The sequence below is a fragment of the Perognathus longimembris genome, chromosome 2 (assembly GCF_023159225.1).
Source record: "Perognathus longimembris pacificus isolate PPM17 chromosome 2, ASM2315922v1, whole genome shotgun sequence".
NCBI lineage: Eukaryota > Metazoa > Chordata > Mammalia > Rodentia > Heteromyidae > Perognathus > Perognathus longimembris.
In genome coordinates, this window is record NC_063162.1 from 71,089,426 (window position 1) to 71,114,395 (window position 24,970).

The following is a 24,970-nucleotide window of genomic DNA, read 5'->3' on the forward strand; positions in this document are numbered from 1 at the left end:
AATGTTTGATCCTGGGTTGCTTTGAAACAAGTATGAGAAAATCTTGGATGGATAGGCTGAAACTCAGGGTACTGGTGATTGCCTATGTATGCTTAAATCCGTTGGAGTTTGTCTACCTTCTATGCTCTGTGGCTGAGAGATTAGCATTAGTCATTTAGGCCTTCAGGAGAAGACATGTGTCAGAGAAACATCATTAATCTGGCTTCTGAACCACTGAGGAATCAAAGGTTTAGCAAGCCACAATTTCTCTGAGAGAAACAGAGTCAATGTGGCACAGAAAGTCAAAAAAGGCATAGAGGCATGTGTCACAGGCTGCCCAATGTGAAGCCCTCTGTAAGTAGCCAACTTCTCAAGTGATTATAGAGTAGAAAATGTTTGTTTCTGGACAACACAACAAACATTTCTGAAGAATTAGAAGAGAACCCAGATTGGTAAGGGTAAAGTTGTTTATTCAGATATTATAAACCACATATTTACTTTTTATTTGAATATTTGCCTATAAAAGGTACCGAGCAAACATTTAACAAATAAACAATATAGATTTTTAGAAGTTAAATGTTCCCATGTCAAATGAATATATTGTAAAGTAGCCAGCAGTATGAGTTAAATATTATGTTGGCTTTTTAATGTAAAAAAAAAACACTTTACAGTCACTTAATATTCTTAAGAAAGGGACTGGGGTGGAGGGTGTTAAAAATATTAGATTGAGCAGCCTTTGATAACAATGAGTTTTGGGCATCAGACGGGGCCAGATTCTGACTCTAGTGTGACCTCTTGGACACAGTGTTCTTTCCTACAAATGGGGAGTTGTGGAGAGAGGTCTAAACAAAATACTTCATGCCATCTATAAATCTGGGGCTTGCTATTAAAAAGTATGTGCTTAATAAATGCTATAGTGACCACAGAAAGCAGAACAACAACAAAACAAATCATTGCATCAGCAATGGTTCTGTCTGCTTTCTCCAAAGCCATGGTTATTTTTGCCTTCTTCAAAGCAATATCCTCCAAGCTCAACTACTTCTCCAAGCTAGATGAAGTGGTCAAGGCGGGTGCGGCGGAAACTACATTTCCCAACAGACCTCGGGCCAGGCGCCAGCGCTCCTTTACTTCCGGGTAGGTCATGTGACTCCCCGGCACCACCATGGCGGAAGCCGAGGAGCAGGTAAAGTCTGTAAGAGCTGGTTCTGAGAACAAGAATAAGATAGCCCGCCTGCAGTCTGGGAATGGGACGGCGCGCGGAGGTCTGCAGGAGGACGAGGCTGGCCCGGGGCGGGACGGGGAAGGCCGGCGGAAGATCCTCACGGGGAGCGCGCGGGGGGGTGGGGGTGGTGGTGGTCTGGGGAGAGCGCCCCGCCCCCAGGTCTGGAGCGGGGTCCCCGGCCCGGAGCGGGGTCCCCAGGCCCGGAGCGTCCTGCCCGCGCGCGGTCCTGTCCTCTCAGCCTCTAGTGTCAGTGAGCACTTGTCCAGGAGCCAGGCCCAGCCACCCCCCTGCTGCTGGGCGAGCAATAAGGGATGTCTTGAGGTTTGAGGTCAGGTGACTGAAATTAAGTTGCTTTCTACTCCAAGCACCGTGAGAGATGAGAGAGTAGTTGATGAGTGTTGCCTTGTACCTGTTGGCTTTACCTCCAGCGCCAAGGATGATGGGAGGTGAAGCAGGGATTAAGTACTGGAGGCCGAAACGCCTTCGCAAGCTAGTGCCCACTCTTAAAAAGAAAAAAAAAAAAAAGGCGTGACTTTTAACTATTTAGCTTTCAAATGTAAGATGGAGATAATACTTGCATTGTCCTCAGAGAGGATGTTGAGATGGAATTAGTTTTTAAAGTGCTTAAAAGGGGTGGGCTCAGCAAAAGTTACATGGACTTATTCTTGTTGCTATTTTTCACTTAAGATAAATTTACAACTTATTCCCTTTGCCCCTCAAACAATTGTTGTTTCTCTCCTTTCTTCCTTTATTTCTTTCTTCCTTTCCTTTTCCGTCACTCTCCTTTTGTTTCACTTTTTCCCTCCTCCTGTCTTCCTTCCCTTTCCTTCCATTAGTTATAAAGGAGGTAAGGAGACTAATTTGTTGCATCAGGACATCAGATGGCAATGTCCAATCAACAACTGATGATGTAGCACTGGAGTTCTGATAGAGATGTATAATGAAATAATGTCCTGTTTTTGTGCAGTGGTAATGGTCGCCACACATTAGATGAAAGGACAAAAAAAAATCAAGATGACAAAAAAAGAGAATACCTAGTCCAGACCTTGGGAGAGATCACTGAAGTTTCCATTTTCAGTGACATTTCACTTTGAAACAGTTTTCCTTCACTAGTCCATTAGTGATGCTTCTAAAATATGATGTGGTAGGGGCTGGGACTATGGCCTAGTGGCAGGAGTGCTTGCCTTGTATACACGAAGCCCTGGGTTCGATTCCTCAGCACCACATATATAGAAAACGGCCAGAAGTGGCACTGTGGCTAGTGGCTAGTGGCAGAATGCTAGCCTTGAGCAAAAAGAAGCCAGGGACAGTGCTCAGGCTGTGAGTCCAAGCCCAGGACTGGGGGGGGGGGGGGGCGGGGGAAGGATGTGGATGTGATAGTGAGCTATTTATTATCAAACATTTACTTATTTAGTAATTTTTATCATTTGTATAATACTTTTATTTTGTAATGAAAAATGCCATATATGCACTTTATATACAGTAATAATGAAGAAATTTGGCCCAGCAGAAATTTGGTTTGGTTGGTCTTTTTTCATAACAAGAAAATCTCTTACGTTTTGCCTCCTCCCTTTTTGGGCAGATCAAAGGAAAATGCTTTTTGTGTGTGTGATAGTGTAGTGTGATGATGTAATAGCCTAAACTTGCTAGGCAGGCACTCTACCACTTGAGTCATTCTACCAGTCTAAAGGAAAACACTTAAGAAAGCACCATTTCGTTTTAATGCTCAGTTTGATGAGTGATGAGATTGTTTTTCCTTTATTCTTCTTTATGTCATATTGATTTGTAATTGTTCAGGTTTTACTATAAAAGTACCCCCCTCCCAATAAAAACACAACAGAAAACACAAGTTCCTCAAGTTCTTAGATTCATTTTCATAGAAATGGGAAGATTTGCCCTTGGTGTTTGCCACTCTTGTGTGGAAGACACTTTTGCAAAGCTGTTTCTAATGTGAGAGATAGCTCGCTCTATATATCTTTATATACCTATATTGTGTATATTAAGAGAGGATAATAAATTTCTCCTATTTACAGCACTTTAAAAGCTTAGAAATCCCTTTCACATTGCATTTGTTTCAGCCCAAAAAACTCTGTGAGGTAGATGTTTATGTACCAAATACTCCGATGTCCATACCTTTCAGTGCTTTCCCATCTCATGCTGATTAACTGCCAGTGTTCTTACAGTAGTAGCCTGCTTGGCCTGGAGGGGCTTGTCCCTGGCACCTCTTATACCACATTTCTCTTCTTATTTTTCACTGTGCTCCTCCTTCCTTCTTGTCACTGTATCATTGAGACATGTTCCTACATCAGGACCTTTGCTCTTGAGAGTTCTCTATCTTCACGGCTTTCTGTCATTTCCTGACTGAGACTCTTCCTGGCCAGTCTTTGAAGCCTCCTTCCTGTATTATTTTTTCCTATAATAATGCTCACTATTATTTGACATGCCGTGTTTTAAAATTTCTATTTATTTTCTCCTGTATGTTTCTGTGTATTCTATTTGAATATAAAGTTCATGGCAAATTTGGAATATTGCTTGGTACTTAAGTTGCACTTGGTGCTTATATGGCTGAATTTCACTCTACTTGAGGAATAGATTCAGGCTTACATTTGTAGTGGATTTTAGTCTTCTGTCACTGAAGCTCTCTTTTTTTTTTTCTGTACAGCATTCTGCTTTTAAAAAATATGTAAGAACTAAGCCTTTTTGGTTTTTGTTGTTTACAAAATAGAGTTATCCCATGACTGTACTGATTCTCCTTCTAGTCATTATTCCACCTTTGACATATAAGTAGTAGTACGTGATTGGAGTGAGCATTTGCCTCCTATGTAGTGTCAGTGTCTTTCTTAGAAAAGACCAGTGATCTTATGTCAATTACAGAAAGAGACTGACATTCATATATTGTTGCTGTTTTTTTTTTTTTTTTTTAGGAAAGTTAACACATAAGTGTTCTTATAGTGTTAGTCCCTTAAAGGTTAAAGACAGTTTGGCTTTGTTCACTCTGTGGTGCGGGTCTGTTTTGAATTTCATAGAAGAAAGTCATTAAAATCTGAGAGCAGGCTTTCAGTAACTTTTTTGAAGGTTAAAGGTGACAATGGAGTATGGAAATTTGCTAATTGTTTTATTCTGCCACTGTGAACCTTTTTGGAAGTCATAACAGTGATGGCTTTTTTCTTCACCAGAGTGTTTTAGGCATTGAGATGTATAATAAATGAACTCTGATGACAAGATTATGAGGGCAAAGGAAAGTATTTTCCCTGGTGCCAAACGAAAAACTGGGGCTCTCAACATTGACTTTCCTGAGTTGTATTCTTCTGTGGTAGTTCTCTGCTTTTCATTTTTGAAATGACCCAAACAGTGACATCTGCAGTAAGTTTACATGTATAAAAACAACTCATAGAGTGTAAAACTAAAGTAACTTCTTTGACTGTGAACAGATATTTTAAAGCCATTGAGGAGTCCTTGCTTTTGCTGAATATATGAGGAAGTTTGCAAAAGTATTTATATTTTATAGTTCACAGAAAGAACTAATACACTGCATTCTGCCAGGAAATCTTCTAACCAGCAGTTTTACTTAGCTCCAAAACGATTTATAGTGGCCTTCATAATCATGGATGCCCAACAGAATTTGTCCATTCTTCTCATGAATAACGCTCAGCTTGAAGTCTGGCTGTTTGTATATTTGTCTTATCTTTCCCCAGGGATTGCTGAGTCCTCAAGAATTAAGGACTAGTGCTTACTCATGTCTGTGTCTCCCACAGAGCTGGTGGCTTTCCAGATTCTAGGTGTCTAAATGCATTTATTAGAATAACTCCTAATTGTCAAGTTGTAAATTAGGATCAGCAGAATTAGTGTGGAAATATTTTATCTGACTTGTAACTAGAATATTAATAATTCAAATGTAATATAGGTTACATCCTCTACATTTTGCAGTTCTGGATATCCTTTTAAAATTAGTATTTATCCAATTAATTTATATTATCTTTTAATAGTTGTATACAGAGTTATCCTTTCATTTTCTGGATAAAAGGAGCCTTGAACCGGGCCCATTACAGTATTTTTACAATCAGACCATCTATTCCTTGACTAGATTGGAGAGTTTCTGCTTTACCTCTTCATTTTAGAAATTAAATTAATTCTGTGTTTATTATAGACACTTATGAGTTATCAAGTAGCACATCCATGCTCATGCATACTCCCTGTTTCAAAATTAGGTTATACATATTTGAATGCCTCAAGTTTCTTGCCTGTAAATTAGGAATTTTACTAAGACTTCTAAGTATGAAATATGTTGGAGGGTGTTAAAGTAGTTAAAATGGTTAGCTTATGAGTAGGACAAAGGTGAATTGTCCAAGTTTGGACTCTGCTTATAAATGTACAGTTCTCTTTGCTTATATTTTGGTCAAGACAAATCTTTTAAAAACAATTTTACCACCAGGCAGCAGTGGCTCACACCTGTAATCCTAGCTACTCACTGTATATATCACTGCAACTGATTTTGGTACCCTGGATATTGTATATATGTATATTGGAACTAGGGAAGGGAAAGGGAATACCACAATCGAGAGACAAAGGATAAAAAGACAAGCCAATGTAACGGCAATACTTACAAAACTATATGGTGTAAACCAATTCCACAACTCAAGGGGGAGGGAAATGGGGAGGGGAGAAGGTGAGGGAGGGGGATGAGGGAGGAGGTAACGAGTTTGATAAGAAATGTATGCACTGCCTTACATATGACTAACCCTTCTGTACATCACTTTGACAATAAAGAAATGAATTAAAAAAATAAAAACAACAATTTTACCACTAGGCAGCAGTGGCTCACACCTATAATCCTAGCTATTCAGGAGGCTGAGATCAGGATCACAGGTCAAAGCCAGCATGGGCAGGAAAGTCTATGAGATTCTTATCTCCAATTAATCACCAAAAAGCCAGAAGTAGAGCTGTGGTTTATGTGGCAGAGCACTAACCTTAGGTGAAAAAGCTTAGGAACGGTGCCCAGGTCCTGAGTTCAAGCCCTATGACCAGAAAAATAATTTTAACAATAAAGGAAAATAAAATAAGTTACAAAAGCACAGGATTGATAGAATTTTAGAGGGTTTTTTCTTTATCTTGTTTTTGTTTTTTTTTTTGTTTGTTTTTGTTGCCAGTCCTGGGGTGTGGACTTGGCCTGAGCACTGCCCCTGGCTTCTTTTTGCTCAAGGATAGCACTCTACCTCTTGAGCCACAGCGTCGCTTCTTCCTTTTTTCTATATATGTGGTGCTGAGGAATCGAACCCAGGGCTTCATGTATACGAGGCGAGCACTTAACCACTAGGCCATATTCCCAGTCCTTTTTCTTTATCTTGTAACTGAAGTGTAGTCTCAAGTCAGCCTGCACTTGCTTATTGCTTTGTAAGTTTTTCTGTTTCATGTGGGTTGGCTGGGGGCCAAGATTGTCTGGAGGCTAGGGTGTTTGCTTCTTCTTGGTCTCCCTCACATCCTCCTATGGTACTGCCATGGAGAGGTGGCGGCTTAGGGCTTCTGTGTCTGGTGCAGGTCCCCTTTCTTGGTGGTCCATTCACACCTGCCTTGATCTCTTCTTGATGTCCTCCTTTGTGGCTTTTGTTAACTAATCTGGGCTCCTTATTTTAGACCTGCTGAATCGGAATCTGAAGTATATTAATGGATATGAATTAGCTCATCCCCCAAAGTGAGTTGAATCTGATGTAGAGTGGCAATAGACTTGTCCCTTTCCACATGAGGGCAGATCTCAAACTTTTTCTAACTTTGTACAATAAGATGCATTAGCTAATTGAACAGAGTGGATTGAGTGCATTGTACTCTTTTGTTTTTCTACTCTTGCCAGCTCCCCAGGCACTCTCTGTGTGCCCCATACTGGCTCCTTGGAATTTTGAAAAATAGACCTTATGCTGGCATCTGGAGGTTAACACCTGTAATCTCAGCTACTCAGTAGGCTGAGATCCGAGGCTAGCAGTTCGCAGCCAGCTTGGGCAGGAAAGTCTGTGAGACTCTTATCTCTGTGCACCAGAAAACAGCAAGTGGAACTGAGGCCCAAAGTGGTAGAGCACTAGTCTTCAGCACAAAAGCTCAGAGGTAGTACTCAGGCCTTGAGTTCAAGCCCCACAACTGACAAAAAAAAAAAAAAGAGGTTCTGTTACATGATGTATCAAATACATATCACACCAAATATTTCCTCCTTCCTAAGGCCAATAAGCTCAGCTGGGCAGACAGTTTGGAAGGGAGGGAAGGTAGCTGTACCGTGTGGCTCCATCTTTAAGCCCAGTCTGATTCCCTGGGACTGGGTCTCTGCTTTCTTTCTTCATATAATACAGTCCCAGGTCAGCCTCCTCCCCAGTGTTTACCTGGTCTCCTCCTGCTTTAGCCCCTCATTTTCCTCCCAAATTTGCAACAAGGTGTCAGTTTGCAAAAGTCATCAGTGAGGGCCTGGTTTGTCTCTCCTGGACTGCCTCTCAACCCATCCTGGCCTCTGGACCCCCTTTGCTTTGCTCTCACACCACTGTCAGGCCCTATCCTGGCTCCATTAGGGATGGATATTGGTGGAGAGCCTTTCCTTGGGTTTTCTGAGAGCACAGTAGGCCTACTGGGTTGTACACACTATTGGAATCACTCTGTTCTTGTTTGTTGCTGCCTTCCTTTAGGATCCCTTCTGTAACTGTCATGAGGCAGGTTCAACCCTCTGTGTGGAAACAAGGTAATTGTTACTCATGAGGGAGGATTCTGGGTAGGAGTAGGGGGTAGAATTCCTGGTTCAGGTCCCTGCATGTTTCTTCTTGTCATCACCTGCAAACATGGTGAGTGAAGACTTGGAGTAGCACAGTGGGAGACAAAAGTGACCAGAGCCTTTAGCTTTAGCCACAAAATGCATGTAAAATAGTTGTGATGAGAATAAGACTTGATCTTAGGTGCTTTTAGTCAAACAATCAGAAGAAAGAAAGGATACAGGACACAAGATCTGGACCTGTGGCTTGAGCATGCAGGCTGGACAAAGTTCACTGAAGGAGGCAAGCCCTAGGTTAGGCTGTGAAAAAAGGTGAGCATTTAGAAACAGCTGGTGATTTTCAAATTTTAAACCTCAGATTGGCAACCTGGGATTATTAAACAGGTGGCTTGCCTGTCAGCATCTCCCCCAAGATTCTGGGAGTTGTATTCATACTCCCATGAGTGCAAAGATGGACCATAGACTAGCTCTGGGGAGGGGTGGGGTCAGGCAAGTTCAGAGCAGCAGGTGGCAGTGACAGAAGTAGATTGTCCTCATATAAAACACTGGGAACGATGGTGGGTCTGAAACACATTCCATTACCACATAGGTGCTAAGTTCTAAATGAAGCACAGTGGAAAATGTAGACATATTCTTATTTTTCCAGTGGAGCCAAGCACAATACCTGTGCACCAACCCCAGATCCCAGGCTGGCATTTTGCTACCAGGCTGGTGTAGAGATACGAGCAGGTGATATCTAAGTGAGAGCGGCACTTGATATGGCAGGAGGCTCATAGGTTTGTGGAAGGAGCACAGAGAAGAGCTAAAGTCTCTTGTGGTCTGGCTGCATTTGATCTTAGCCAAAAGGCTGAGGAGCAATTGGGGTCAGACTACCTTGCTGGGAAATGTGAAATCTGTCCTTTAGGATGAAGATGTGGAGGGCTCTTTGAGGAAAGGCAATGATCAGCATAACCTGTGCTGTGGGAAAATAATCCAGGTGACAGCTGATAAATGTGATGGGGAAGTTGCATGTCATGGTGTAGAGATAATTAATAGATGATTTGAGTTTGAGGAATTGCTTTGCAAAAGAAAGGTTGTTTGTGCAGGCATGCTTGCTTCACCGGAGGTCTTTGTTTCACGGGAAGCCTTTGGCTTTAAGCCTTACTGTCATAAATTGGAATGATACAGTTGCGTGCCATCATACCTAGCCTCTTGCATTGAGATGGTCTCTCAAAGACTTCTCTGTTTGGGGTTATCTCTTATTCTCAGCTTTCTTTTTTAAATTTAAATTTAAACTTTTTGCAGTTCTGGGCCTTGAACCCAGGGCCTCGGCACTGTTCCTGAGCTGCTGGCTTGCTCAACGCTAGCATTCTACCCTTTCCTACTTTTCCTGTGTATGTAGTGCTGAGGAATTGAACCCAGGGTTTCATGCGTGCGAGGCAAGCACTCAACTGCTAAGCCACATTCCCAGCCCTTGTTCGCAGCTTTGTAAGAAGCTGGGATCCTGGGGATTGAATTTAGGAACTGAGCACTGTTCCTTAGCTTTTGTTTGCTCTAGGCTGGTGCTCTTCCACTTGAGCCACAGTTCTGCTTCTGGATTTTTTTGGTGGTTAATTGAAGATAAGAGTCTTATGGACTTTTCTGCCCAACCTATCTTTAAGCTGCAGTCTCAGCCTCCTGAGTAGCTAGAGTTATACTGGTGTGAGCTATCAATGCCCAGCTTTCTTACTGATACATGATGTTTGAAATAAACACAGTTTTTAAACCATTATACTAGTTCAAATAAATTGTACGTATCTTGCTATTCAGTCCTAAGTGAGTAAAAAAGTGTACCCATTTTCTTTAAAATTTTCATTTTTTTCTTGAAGAAATATTAAATCTAATTTGTCCTTGCCCATTTGTTTTCATTCTTTCTTTCCTCATCTCATGGATTGTTGTAAAATGCTTACATTCTGTGTCAGCATATTAGCCGTAACCTTTTATTGCTATTGATATCTATAAGTACGTTAAGTAAATCTTCATCTTGCTGACCTCTTGGAGGATGCGTGGTGTCAGCAGATTCTGTCTTTCAGTGGACAGGTGAGAGATTAGCAAGATCAAGTCCATTTTTCCCTTTTTGCTTTGTTTCTTTCCCAGCAGCAAGATTCATTGTCTAGCCAGAGAGGAGCTCTGCTAAATGGCAGAATTTGTCTTGGAACTAATGGTTTAAAGTGTGCATGTAAATTACTCAGTCTTTTTGTGCAGGGCCAGATAGGTGCCAGTGCAGGGAAGTTTCTTTATAAAAAACAGTTTAAGTGAGATCATCATTTGATGCAACTAGATTAACAGCATAATGATGAGTAATGCAGAGATGTCTGTATAAAAATGGACTTTACATGGGCTTTTGATGGCTTTTCCCCCTCATGATCAGTCAAGCTGCTTTGCTGGATGAAATGGTCCTCAGGTGTCAACTTTCTGGGGAAATTTGTTTACTTGTTTACAGCTTGAAGAAAACAGAAGCATGGACTCTGGATGCTGAGGCGGCTCCAGAGTAAGGAGGCCGAGGCTTACCAGGGTGTGAGTAAGCATTGAGAGGTGTACAGTAGGCCTGCATGCAGGGTCCTCTGAAGTGCAGTTACAAATGCCTTCCAGAAAGGGCAAATGGGAGTTAGACATAGCACACAAGCTGTTTCCTCTAGGAGATGTGTTTTATTTTTTCTCTTTTCTGACCATTTCCTCCTCTGTGCTTTATAGGACACTGGATCTCTTGAAGAATCCACTGATGAATCTGAGGTAAGGTCTTCAGATCTAACCTCATAACTGTTTGGTCTGCCTCTGCTTTACTACATTTTGTAGTCTCAAGGGCTAGGCTGGGCTGGGGTGGGTGGGTAAAGTAGGGCTGCGCATGGAGCATGCTGTTGTCTTCCAAGGCAGTACATGGATTAGCTTTAAAAAGTGAGCCTGAAAAGAATCAAAATATTTTCTCTTCATCTTGCACAGTATTTTAATTTGAATCATGTGGACACAGTGGAAATTGCTGTAATGTTTTAAAAGCTAATCTTGTCACTGTGAAAATGTTTTTTAGTTGTTTGTTCTTAATTTATCCACTATAAATTTTACAGTATTTATTTCCACCCTCTTCTACTGGGTTGCCAGTGCTAGGCAACCATGGTCTCATTGAGCTGTGCTTCCAGCTCTGTTAGTGAAGAATATTAGTTCTTCATTCTTTACATGAATAGGACATTCTCATATACACTTTTCATTGTACTCAATAATTCCTGAATCACTGAAATTATAGCTAGCTTGTTTCCTTCCTTCCTTCCTTCCTTCCTTTCTTCCTTCCTTCCTTTCTTCCTTCTTTCCTTCTTTCCTTCCTTCCTTCCTTCCTTCCTTCCTTCCTTCCTTCCTTCCTTTCTTCCTTCCTTCCTTCCCTCCCTCCTTCCTTCCTTCTTTCCCATCTCCCCTCTTTTCCTTCCTTCCCCTTTCCTTCTCTTCCCTCCTCATCTCTTTCTCCTCCCCCCCTTTCTTGATGCCAGTCCTAGGGGCCATCCCTGAGCTTGAATTTAGGTTTGAATGGTTCTGCTTCTAGGGGACAGGGCAGCGTCCCTTAGACTTGGTGGTGAAGGAACAAACAAAGACTAGGAAACTAGGTGTGCCCAGGGACAAATGCCATCATAAAACCAGAAGAATTGTTGTTCCTCTCTCCTGTCACTCAAAGCAGATGCCACCTGTAAGAAAAGTCCACTTCCTTTAGTGACATAACATAGAAATCTGATCTGCTGCCCAGATGCCCTGCTCCTTCCTTGTCTGCAGTTCAAAATGAACTGAAATGGCAGGTAACTTCTCTACACAGTTTCTGGACAATGCAAACAGAAAGAATCTAACAGAAAACAATAATATTTAACACTATATAAATAGATGAGTGTCTTTAAGCATTTGCTAGCCAAGCCTGATGGCATATATTTGTGATCCCAGCACTCAGGAAACTGAGGTAGGAGAATCACATGAGCTCAGGATTTTGAGACCAGACTAGGAAAATAGATTCTGTCTCAAAATGAGACATAGAACAGAACACAAAATTTATAGTTATGATCAATTACCTTCAATCTGAAATGCAAACATTTAGAATAGAAATGACAAAAATACCTAAGAAGTTAGGGGTGAATATTAACAATGTCAATACAGAAAGTTGTAAGGAAAGGTTGTTTTAAAGTTGAAGAGATTTAGGTTCAGTGGCTCAACTACATAGTAGTTGTAATCTCAATTATTCAGGAGGTAGAAATCAGGAGATTTGTTTGAAGCCAATCTGGACATAAGTTTGCAAGACTCATCTCAGTCAGTAAGGCAGTCAGGGTGTTTTCACCGTGATCCCAGCTGGGTAGGTGGGCAAAAGTGTGAGACCCTATCTGAAAAATAACCACAAAAGGGATGGAGCATAGCTCAGGTAGTAGAATGCCTGCCTAGCCAACGCCACCAAAAACATAGCTAGATGTGGTTGCTCAAGCTTGTAATCGTAGCTACTTGAGAGGTGGAGATCAGGGGATTGCACTTTGGGGCCAGCCTGGGAGGTATGGCTTGTGCTTATTGTCCCCTTCTTGTAATGACTTTTCTATCATCTCCAGTGTAACATCAAAGCACAAATGAGAGGATCAAAGCCAGGCCAGCCTGGGCATAGATCAAGACCCTACCCAGAAATTAATGGAAAAAGGGGGCTGTAGGTGTGGCTCAGGTGGTAGAGCACCTACCTAGCAAGCTCAAGTCCTGAAGTCAATCTTAAGTACTGCCAATGAATGAATGAAGAATGAAAGGAAGGACAACAGGCAGAAAGGAAGGAAGAAAGACATACAGGAAGGGAGGGAGGGAGGGAGAAAAGGCGGGAGGGAGGGGGAAACTGAGACCCAAAGGGTAGCCTGACCCTGTAGTATTCATGTAGTGTATTACTAATTTGCAAAAGTGGGTTCCAGTTCTGGGCTCTTTTGGTTGCTTTGCATTCTAGCTCAGATACATTTTTCAGATGGCATTCCAAGATGATAGCTGCTGTGGAGTTCATGCCTCCCTTGGTTGCCCTCTGTACTTTGTGTTTGTATAACTTGGACATAACATTCCTCCTTTCTGCAGCTCCTCCTGTGGCCAATGGGCTAACAGCCTTGCTGTAGGGTTGTGGTGAGGGTTAGATATGATGAATGCTTGCCAACAGCTTGTGGAGTGCCTCACACATAGAGAACATCCCATAAATGGTGTATTGTAGATGTGGGGTTCTGAAGAACTCCCCAGCTCTACAGGAGTGTTCTGTGAGATGGTGCTGATTCTAGTGAGTTTTTGTCCCAGCAGTCAGCTGCGAAGGGACCAGGTCCAGGTTGCTTACGTGTATTAAGTCTGTTTGCAATTGAGCCTTGGGAGTCGTTCTCTTGGGTTTCTTTTCTAAATTTGATCACATTCTAGTTCTTGGAGTGAAATTTGGAGGCATTGTTCAGTCTGACCAGGAATCTGTTTTCCTTTTCTCTTCTTCCTCTGTATTTTCTTCTTATTAACTCTCATAATGTTTTTTCAGCACATTTTTTCCATATGCACATCTTCCTTATTCAAGTGCTGGGATCATTTTCATTTCTGTGAACAATAATGTATAATGTTTCCAACCATGTGTCTAACAATCTATTATATAAAATGATGCATCCCTCATATGAACTGAGCTTTTACATATCAGGAGAACTATTTTAGGTTTATCTCATGCTGCAATTTTAATATACATCTGAGAAAAGAATATATCTACCCTAGATTGTCCATGTTTTTCATTACTCTTGAAAACAGCAGTTAATGTAAGTGAACTAGCCAGAGAAATATAATTAATATAATTGAAAGTGATGTATATGTCAATATGTAAAGTATGAGATTTTTAACTTGCATTTTGTAGTCAAAGTAGAAATTCAGAACTGCTATTCTAACCAAGATAGCTAAGTATATCATTTAAGAGACTCTATTGAAGCCAGATACTGTTAGATCTCGTCTGTTATCCTAGCCACTCAGTAAGCTGAGATCTGAGGATCTTGGTTCAAAGCCAGTCTGGGCAGACAAGTTTGAAGAACTCTTACCTCCAGTTAATCAGAAATAAGTCAGAAAGTGAAAGCCTGGCTAAATATAGAGAGCACCAGCCTTGAGCAGAAAGAAAGTTAAACAAGAACATGAGATCTTGATTTCAAAAGCCAATATGAGCACCAAACGAACAATAGACTTTCTTGTTAAGGGTTTTGTATTTATGTTGAACTTGGGTTGTGCCAGATTTGTAAGATATAACCAAACCGGTCATCCTGTCTGATTCTTTTAATACACATGCGGTGTTTATTCTACTTTGATGATGTTTCATTTTTGAAAAGCATAATAAAGAATTAAATTATCTTAAAAAAATTCACTTCACTTTAGAGCAGTAAGATCTTTGCCATACTGATTGTCACGATAATAGATGGTAGCAAAGCCAAGGACAGGACAGTTTGTTAGGAATGGCATTAGTTTTTGAAATAAATATGTCTGGATCCTTCGAAGATGAATATGTCTGGGTCCTTCAAAGATGATGTACATTTAGATCTTAGATTCTTCCAGATATCACAGTTTAAGTTATTAAAACCAGAAGGATGGGCAGCTATGTAAAATAGTCCTATGTGCTATTTATATTAATTTAGAAATTAATTTTAAATTCTGGGATTACAAACATGCATCACCAAGCCTGGTGATAGCTGTTTTCCTGTTGTTGTTGTTGTTGTTATGATGTTTTTCTTTATTTTCCCCCCAGTGCTAGGATCAAACTCAGGGGCATGATTGTGCTAAACAAGCATTCTACTACTAAGCTACATTCTCCAGCCTGTAGTTCTTAAAATGAGAGCATCCATTGAAAATCCTCCTTTGGTCTTAAGCATTTAAAATTAATTCCTAACAACGGACAAAGGCCTCATATCTAAAATATATGCGGAACTAAAAAAATTACATTCCTCCAAAACAAAACCGCAAAGAACCAATAGCTCTCTCAACAAGTGGGCTAAAGACTTAAAAAGAGACTTCTCTGATGAGGAAATGAGAATGGCCAAGAGACATATGAAAAAGTGCTCTACATCACTGGCCATAAAAGAAATGCAAATCAAAACATCTCACCCCAGTAAGAATGTCCTATATCAAGAAAACTAACAATAACAAATGTTGGAGGGCATATGGCCAAAAGGGAACCCTACTTCATTGTTGGTGGGAATGTAAACTGGTTCAGCCACTCTGGCAAGCAGTATGGAGATTCCTCAGAAGGCTAAACATAGAGCTCCCCTATGACCCAGCAGCCCCACTTTTGGGCATCTGCCCAAAAGACCACAAACAAGAACACACTAAAGCCACCAGCACAACAGTGTTCATCGCAGCACAACAATGTTAATCGCAGCACAATTTGTCATAGCTAGAATATGGAACCAACCCAGATGCCCCTCAGTAGATGAATGGATCAGGAAAATGTGGTACATATACACAATGGAATTTTATGCCTCTATCAGAAATAATGACATTGCCCCATTCGTAAGGAAATAGAGGGACTTGGAAAAAAGTTATACTAAGTGAAGTGAGCCAGACCCAAAGAAACATGGACTCTATGGTTTCCCTCATAGGGAATAAGTAGCACAAGTTTAGGCTAGTCACAGCAGAGGATCACAAGAGCCCAATAGCTATACCCCTATGAACACATAAGATGTTGCTAAGTGAAATGAACTATATGTTATGGAAACGACTGTTATATCACTGTTGTAACTACTTTCAACATGCTATGTGAAACCGTAGCTTCTATTATTGATGATCGTCTTGTATCCCCTTCCTATGGTTGTACCTGCACTATCTCTGTATCTTATCTGAGTACATTGAAAACTGTGTATACTGGTATTAGAACTAGGAAATTGAAAGGGAATACCAAAATCGAGAGACACGGTAAAAAGACAAACGACTACAAAAGCAATACTTGCAAAACTGTTTGGTGTAAAACAGATCAACTCATGGGGGGAAAGGGAAAGGGGGAATGGGAAGAGAGGGGAATGAGGGAGGAGGTAACAAACAGTACAAGAAATGTATCCAATGCCTAATGTATGAAACTGTAACCTCTCTGTACATCGGTTTGACGATAAAAATAAAAAATAAAATAAAATAAATTCCTAAATTAATGCAATTTCTAGTTCATTAGCCTAAGGGACATTTCTTTTTTCTGTTTTAAGAATCCCAGAGGGGCTGGGGATATAGACTAGTGGCAAGAGTGCCTGCCTCGGATACACGAGGCCCTAGGTTCGATTCCCCAGCACCACATATACAGAAAACGGCCAGAAGCGGCGCTGTGGCTCAAGTGGCAGAGTGCTAGCCTTGAGCGGGAAGAAGCCAGGGACAGTGCTCAGGCCCTGAGTCCAAGGCCCAGGACTGGCCAAAAAAAAAAAAAAAAAAAGAATCCCAGCCCTTTTGGTTTGGGTTTTTACATTTTATTATTATTATTTTACAGGGTATGTAGCCTAAGCTGGCCTTGAACTTGCCTTGCTCCTGCTCCTGCTCCTGTCCTCCCAATTCTGGGATCATAGGCATACACCATGCCTGGCCAGGAGATAGCTTTTTTAATCAGAAACACAAAAATTGTTTATCTCATCTCATAGGCAGAACATTATGAATCATTTATTGGATCTTAAATTGATTCTTTACATGTATTTTAATAAATAAACTTATAGGAACTAGTAATTAAAATGGTAATGTATCTTGTTATGAGATTGATTGCTGAGAAAAATGGAGCATAGGATTAAATATTCCATCTTTCCAGATAGCTTTTGGATTAAAACTTGCTCCTTTATTTAATGAGCTATTAATATTTACAGGTTCAGCTGATTATTGCATCATTCAAGCATGTATAAACATTCCCTTTGAAGTATATATTATAAAGATTATCCCTTTGGAAGCTTGGTAGAAACTTTGTGGTTCCAAGATTTTTTTTTGGACTTTTTTTTTGTTGTTGTTGTTGTTTTTTGAGCTAGCGTCTTTCTATTGCTATTTAGTCCTGGCTAGCCTGGAATGTACTATGTAGTAGTCTAGGCTGTGTTTGAACTCATAGTCCTCCTGTTTCAACCTTATAAGTGCTATTATTAAACATGTACACTCCATGCTGTTGTGGAGGTAAAATTCTTGAATCCTTGTTTCTAGCATTCATTAGAGTGCAAGGATAAACATCTCGGCTCCCTTACAGTGTTTATATTGTCACTGCCTAGGAGAAAATGTTACTTTAGGAGACTCCAAGATTGGTCATTTTATTCATTCAAGAAATATTATTGACTATTAAGATGCTAGAGTACATTAATATTGATGAGTAAGGTAGACTATAAACAAAAAGCACTTAACTATATGGCATCAGCTAGTAATACACATCGTAAAGGAAAAAAATACATTGACTCTGGGCATTATGGAGTGGGCTGAGGAGCTGTGTTTCATCCTGAGTCCTCAGAGAAGGCTTCTCTGCTATGATGACATTGCAGCCTTAGTTTGCAGGTGGTGAGTCTAGGGCTTTGAGAATGCCCTTTGTCAAGCAAACAAGGACCTCTGCTGGCTTCTGGGCTCAAACTGAGAATTGTGTGATTCTACACTGTGTCCTTAAAGTGAACATGACTTAATTTTGGAACCAGTAAATGAAATTGTGCTTTAGCTTTAGACTTGGCTTTGGGCATCCAACTCATCAGCCTCTAGTTTTACCTCCAAAGATATCTTAAGTCCTCATCCCTCAAACCTGTGAATGAGATGTAATTCAGGGCAGATAGTTCCCAGTCAGATACAGTGTCCTGTAGCAGCTGGGCAAGAGTCTTTTCAGGTGGATAGGAGGTGGGAGGAAGGCTAGTGGTCTGATGTGGGAAGTACTCAGCCTGCCTTTGCTGGCTTGGAAGGTGGAGGGAGGGCCACAGTCAAGGAATGCAGGGACAGGTAGGGGGAGTGTTCTTCCTTTGCACTTCCAGAGGTTGCCATCCAGTGCCATCTGTCTTGGAACCTCTTCCTTACATAATTTCAAGATAATAACAATTTTACAGTTATTTTTATAGTAGCAATAGGAAACTAATACAAGAAATGATTTGATTGGATGACCTTATCCCTTTTGACTTTCATTTAGCTTTATTTCTCAGAACTTGGGGAGTCAGTTTCTGTTGAAACTGGTAATCTTGGGGGGGGGGCTACATTTATAGAGATTTGTGTTTCTCTTTCAGATTATCATTCTCAAATGTTTAAATGATGATTTAATTTGTCAGGGCTCAGTCTGTACTATTAAAGCTTTAAGGCATTCCTTTCTTTCAGGTGCAAGAAATGCTACAACAAATCTGAAGAACACTCAGGTTTCTTTCATCCACAAGCTACTTGACTTTTCAGTATGACCAATTTTAAATACAGAGATTCATGGGCATTCATGGCCTCACATTTCTTTACTTTAGAATGTGACTTTTCTCCAAAGACCTCAGTGGATTAAATAAATCTCTTAGAATGGTATTAGAGAGAGATGAGAGTGGAGAAACCTCTGATAAAGCCTAAGGTTTTAGTCTGTTGTCATTGTTTCCATCATCAGGGACTGGGCAGTTTGGAGGTATTTGGCCTTTTAGTCTTCATAAGCATCTAGGAGGGGCCCTGGACTTATCAAGTCAGAGACTGTAATATTTCCCTTCTCTTTCCTAATGACAAGATTCACATATATGCCTGAAAATATTTTCAGGGGTGCTGAGAATTGAACCCCAGGATCTTGTACATATTAGATAAGCCTTTATCCCCAAGCTGCACCCAAGCCAATAGCATTCTTTTCTCTGTCTCTCTGTCTTTTCTCTCTCTCTCTCTTGCAGTACTAAGGTTTGAACTCAGGACTTCATGCATACTAGGAAGGTGCTCTACCACTGAGCAACATCTCAGCCTATTTCTGCAGTTATTCTTTTAAGGTAGGATCTTGCTTCTTGTCCAGGCCTGAGCCTGGACTGTAATTCTTCTATTTTACATTTCCTACCATAGCTGAGATAACAGTCTTGTGCCACCACATGGAGCCTCCAAACTTTTTTCCCCAGGCTAGTATGGAACTGATATCTTCCTGATCTCATCCAGCTGTGTAGCTCCTGCTGGGATGACAGGAGTAAGCCATTTTATCCTGCTAAAACATTATTTTTTAAATGATGATGATGATGATTATTATTATTATACAAGTGATGTACAGAGGGGTTATGGTCAGGTAAAGAATACATTTCTTTTTGGAAAACGTCACCTCTTCCATCGCTCTCTCCATAAAAGCATTATTTTTAACGATGCTGTAAAATTAAAGCATTTGTATTCATTTTTTGTGAGTAGTATAAAACAAAAAAAAAGTGCTACTGTTTGTTCAATTTAATGTGCTTGTGATGTGATAGGAAAGGGATACTGTATTCTGACGTTTAAACAAGGTTGAAGCACACACACAGTATTTTAAGTGACTGGCATTCACTGGATAACAGTATATTCTGTGCTTTGCATATACTTACTAAATTTCATTCTTGCAGACATCCTTAGAAGTATGTATCATCCCAGAAAGTGTATCCCAGAAAGTAAGGAAACTTAGGTCTTAAGTAATTTGACCAGTACATATGAGTTATGGATGGTACTCTGACATCTAAGCATTATTGAGTTTATTTTCTGACTTTAAGATGGATTCCAGTTGGATTTTGGATAAAGCAACCTCCCTCCATCCTCCCCTTCCTTACCTAGCTCTGCTTTTCATCTTCCTCTCTGCCTCTACCCTCACTCTTTTGGTTTAAATGACAGTAGTGAATTCTATTAAGATGCTTGACCATCCTCTTTCTCATGTCTCTTACATTTCCTGGATTATTTATGTTATTTGAATACTTCCTTGAAAACCATATTTATTTCAGTATGAGACTGGGCAATGACTCTTCTGAGCCCTTGTGAAGTTCCCTTTAGGGCATTTCCATAGTAGGTGGCCCTGGGAGGGAGTCTTCTGTTTAGACTGGCATGATGGGAGCTGGTGGAGCAAATGTAGCCTGGCCAGTCCTCACCTGAAAATTGGGGCTGCAGAAGCTCAAGAGGGAGCTTAGAGAGAGGAATGCACAGTGTCAGGCCAGCCCTGAGCCTGACCCACTTCTGCTGTTGCCCCATGCAGTGTCTTTGCTCCTCCTCATAACTACAATTGCACCATGGGGAGATGTTGCCTTCTAGAATCTCTCCTTTTTCTTACTGAGGTGAGGGTCTTGATAGAACCTGTCTTGCTCTTTCCTTATTCATAATGCTTTTATATAAGATAGGTAGTACTTTGATGATGTTCATTTTCTCAGTTTATTCTGTAGTTCTCTTAACTTTTGTTGTTGTTGTTGTTGTTTAATGTGCTGCGTTAGCTACCTGAAGTAAGCCAGGCACTGATGGCCCAGGCCTATTATCCTAGCTCCTCAGAAGGCTGAGATCTAAGGATCAAGATTACAAGTTAACCCGGGCATACAAATCTATGAGACACTTACCCCCAATTAACCAGAAAAGTAAAATAAACAAAAAGTAAGCTGGAAGTAGAGGTATGATACAAGTGGTAAAGTACCAGCTATTAATGAAAAAGTCCAGCAAGAGTGCAAGGCCATGAGTTCAAGTCCTAGTACTGGCAACAAAGCAAACAAAAGAAACTCTTGGGATAATGGAGTTAAAAGGAGGAAAGGTGATGTTGCTGGTGGTTTTAAAAATGTCAGTTGTCGGGCTGGGGATATAGCCTAGTGGCAAGAGTGCCTGCCTCGGATACACGAGGCCCTAGGTTCGATTCCCCAGCACCACATATACAGAAAACGGCCAGAAGCGGCGCTGTGGCTCAAGTGGCAGAGTGCTAGCCTTGAGCGGGAAGAAGCCAGGGACAGTGCTCAGGCCCTGAGTCCAAGGCCCAGGACTGGCCAGAAAAAAAAAAAAAAAGTCAGTTGTCAGTGTTCATGACCCATGGTGCACAGTAGTGACAACATGTAGCAGAGGAGTCTGCTCAGCTCATCGCAGCTAGGAAGCGAAAAGACAGGGTGTTTGTGGTCCTGTGTCCTAACTTTAAATCTTAACAATGATTTCAAGAACCTGAACATTTTCCTTTCTCATATAACAATATGCAAATTAGAAATAAATGTGTAGGTTTTTCTGAACATGGAATTTGCTAGTACTGCTGGGAGATGCTAGAACTGATGTCTGTGAACTTTTCTGTAATTGCCATTTAGATGTTGGGCCTTCCTCTATCTGACTCCCCCACCCCCGCCCCCACCACTCTGTCTGTAAACTGACAGAGCTTAGATGAGCTCCACAATTCTTGATGTTAGACTCTGATTTGGAGTGCAAAGCTAAATGAGAAGGTCTTAGGAGAGCTTCTTAGTGAACTTGGTCTGCTGTTTGTTTTCACTGGTCTTATTAGGTTCCTACCGTTTTGTTAGGTGAAGTTCCAAACAATGAAAAGGCATAAACCTTGCTTCTTAGGATCTTGTGATCACTACCAGCTATTGGGAAGAAAGGAAAAGAGGGTTATGTTGGCTTTAGTGGCGGAAATTGTCCACCTGAATGGCATATCTTGGAGATTGGGCAGTTTATTCCATATGGCTGCAAGGAAATGAAAAGCTTATTTGCTTTTCTCATTTTTTTCCCCTCTTCTCTATATTCTTATCGCTTTCCCAATATAAAATAAATGATGAGAGTTGATCCTGTTTATGGTATATGGCTTAGGGCATGGGGACCTTCACCTTATTTTTTTCCTGCTTGAATTGAACATGAAATTCTAGTACTATGGGCAAAGGAGAGAGCAAGGTTTATGAAGGCTGCATATCTTGTGAATCTTAAGTGGAACTCTCCAATTATTACAGGCTCAACGTTTTCTCACTTTTCTCATTGTACTACTACAGTGAGGAAAGCAGCTCTGAGAGATAGGCATCTTGGTTCAGTTGATGGAGTTATGAGGAAGATGTTGAGCAGCATTTATTTGGATTTTATAAAAATATTTTTTTAATAATATGACATGTTTTAGAAAGTTTGAAAAATGTAGACAGTAGTTCACTCTTAAGATTTGTATTTGCTAGGAAGTTCGAGACATCACCATGACGGACACGGTCTTTAGCCTATGACTGGCCCTTTGGCCAGTCCCCCTCCTTTCCCGCCATTACCGTTATATAAACCCCCTCCCAATTAAATCCTGTGAGACCCGTTCAAAAAAAAAAAAAGATTTGTATTTGCTCTGTGATGGTCACAATGTCCCTGTGATCAGGGGCCTATCATCATCCTCTCACCACCTGGGATGAAGAAGCTGAAGCTTAGGGAGCTTACTGGTTAGTGTTGTGCTATTTATGCTTAGTGTCCCACTCTTATGTATCACATATATATTTCTTAATGAAAATTATGATCATTCAAAACAGGTTTTATAACTTACTTTTTACCTAATGACATTATAAACACACTTGTTGTTATTCATTTATCCTTTAAAATGCTTAAGAATTTTTTTTTTTTTTAAAAGCTGGGTGCCAGTGGCTCACACTTATAGTCCTAGCTACTCAGGAGGATGAGATCTGAGGATTGTGCTCGAAGCCAGCCTGGATAGGAAAGTCTGTGATAATAAACTACTCTGAAAAAGCCAGAAGTGGCTCTGTGGCTCAAGTGGTAGAGCACTAGCCTCAAGCAAGAAGAAGCCCAGAGACAGCACTCAGGCCCAGAGTTCAAGCTCCAGGACAGGCAAAAAAAAAAAGTTTTAAGAATTTATTAGTATATCTAGGTTGTAAAGTAGGGAAAAGGGAGAAACATTTCCTGTTTCTTACACAGGATATGGGAGAATAGGACCCCTAAAACAGACTTTACTCTCTATGTGATATTTTATCTTGTGAAATTCTGCTTAGCTAGGGATTTTAACTTGGGCACTGTTGGCATTCTGGGCTGGATAACTTTTTGCTGTGTGGTGTGACCTGTGTGCTATAGATTGTTCAGCATCATCACTTTAAAAAAATAAATAATTTTTTCTTAATAGCAACATTTCTTGGAAGTTACAAGTTTAACAAGTTTGTTTGCATTCTTAAGGAATGTAAGAGCATAACAGTCAGCAGTCACAAAAGGCAGCTTGGGAGCTTTGGTCACTGTAGTTTGATTGGAGATGAATTCCATTATCTCCATGTCACTTTCTTAAAAAGTTTGGTCATTGAGGCAGCTATAATACCTGTGTTCCTAATGGAAACCAGAAGATACTCTTTCAGCCTGCTTATGTACTTTTCTTGATATGTTTTGACACTTCAGGAGGATCTGTAAAGCCATATTTCCCACCAGATACTCATCTTTTCAAATAAAGTGATCTTTCTGTAGTAGAACTGAAGCATACAATTACTAATAGTTGCAGCTACCCTCTTAAGGAGGTACCTGTCATTGTGTGTGCTGGGAAGGGGTACTGCTTCAGCAAGGGAAAGCTACTGAGATTATTAGTCCTTGGTTCACGTTGAGCTTTACTTGCAGGCTCTTTTTTCCTCATCAGGATTTTCTTCTACCCTTTCTAGAAAAGTTTAGGTTTAATATCCTGAATTTGGAGCTGGCCTATTTTGTACGTGTACATGTAATGAGAACAGTATAGTTTCAAATAATTGTGTATACCTAATAATAAATATGTTTCATCTATTCATGTTGTCTTTGTTGATGAGACCCAGTAGTAGTGGTTACAGTTATTGCTTAAAATATTGTTAGTTATGTTTTTGAGTCTCAAACTATGTGTTTTTATTGACTTATAGGATTATTTTTATTCATTAAATTTACTTTTGCTTGTACATGGAATCATGTTTCATTGTTTTCTTTTCTCCCTCTGCCTTCTCTAATAAATGGTAACTGGAAAGAAATACTTTGCTGGAAGGCAGAGATCATGATTTGAGGCCAGCCTGAGGAAGAAGTTAGCAAGACTGTCTTAACCAACAAGCCTGTTGTTATGTTTCAAAGCTGCAGTCCCAGCTATTATGGAAAATCTTGATGTATAGTCAGCCCAACCAGAAAAATTACTGAGACCCCAGTTTCAATAAGCTGGATGTAGTAGTGTATGTCTGAAATCTCTCCCTAGGAAAGCAATAACTGGAAGTATCTTGGTTTGAGCAGATCCCAGGAAAATGAAAGACTCTACCTGAATAATAACTAAAGCAAAATTCAAGTTGGGGATATGACTCAAGTGGTAGAGCACCTGCATAGCAGGTATGAGTGAGTTCAAATCCCCATGATGGATTCCCATTTCCATAAAAAAAGGAGAGGAAAAAAGAATTAATATATAATAAGACTTTCATGAAATTACTTGTAATGAGAGGATTTTTAAAATATAAACTCTCTAAATATCAAACGTTTAATATTCCATTTTGATAGCTGTTTTTTTTCCCTATTTTTTGGTCTATTAAATGTGTTAGATTGACTACTGATGTTGAGTATTTCAGTTCTCTTGAAGCTAATTAGACTTTTAGAGAGAATGTCCTAGAGGAAGTAAGCCTTTATTTTATACCTTCAGACCCATGCTTGATTATTGATTTGCTTTTTATTAACACTTTTTTGGGGGGGTGGGTGTTATACTGCGGAAGTTCAAGCCGCATGAAAACTTTGTTTTAAAACAATGAGAATTTCTTTTGAGAATGTTGCTGTTTTCCTATTGTATAGGGCTTTCAGAACATTGGATATTTATTAAAAGGACTTGCCCCTGGTCAGATGTACTTGATGGTGCAAAAGCAAGCAAACTGCTCATGTGATTGAGATGGCCGATGCATTAGCCCAGGTGTTTCTGGAAGGGGAAGCTGGGTAGGGAAAGGACATCTCCACTGAGAGGCGGTGGACTATCCAGCAGTGGTCACCTCCACTATGGTCTCTCCACTGGCTCTGTATGTTCTTGACATGATAGCCCACCTTTCTCCTTCAGAACAGCCAGTACACTTTTATTTTGTCAAAACAAAACAAAACTGAATTTTAATGAAGAAATGGTGTCCAGAAATAATTTCTGATAAACATGTTAGGGATTTTCTGTTAGTGCCTTTAGAATTCATGTTGATACACTTTTGGTTAAAATTCAAGTTTTTATTGGACTG

At 40.4% G+C, this 24,970-nt stretch overlaps 1 protein-coding gene across 1 annotated transcript in view; it reads left to right on the forward strand.

Annotated features, from left to right (window-relative positions):
- The first annotated feature begins 1,117 nt into the window (after window positions 1-1,117).
- The window catches only part of Vps41 (VPS41 subunit of HOPS complex), a 153,276-nt gene continuing 129,423 nt past the window's right edge, over window positions 1,118-24,970 (forward strand). Inside the window, exons 1-2 of the mRNA XM_048339444.1 lie at window positions 1,118-1,162; window positions 10,653-10,691. Coding sequence (XP_048195401.1) covers window positions 1,142-1,162; window positions 10,653-10,691 — 60 coding nt within the window. The 5' untranslated portion in view covers window positions 1,118-1,141. The remainder of the gene's footprint in view (window positions 1,163-10,652; window positions 10,692-24,970) is intronic.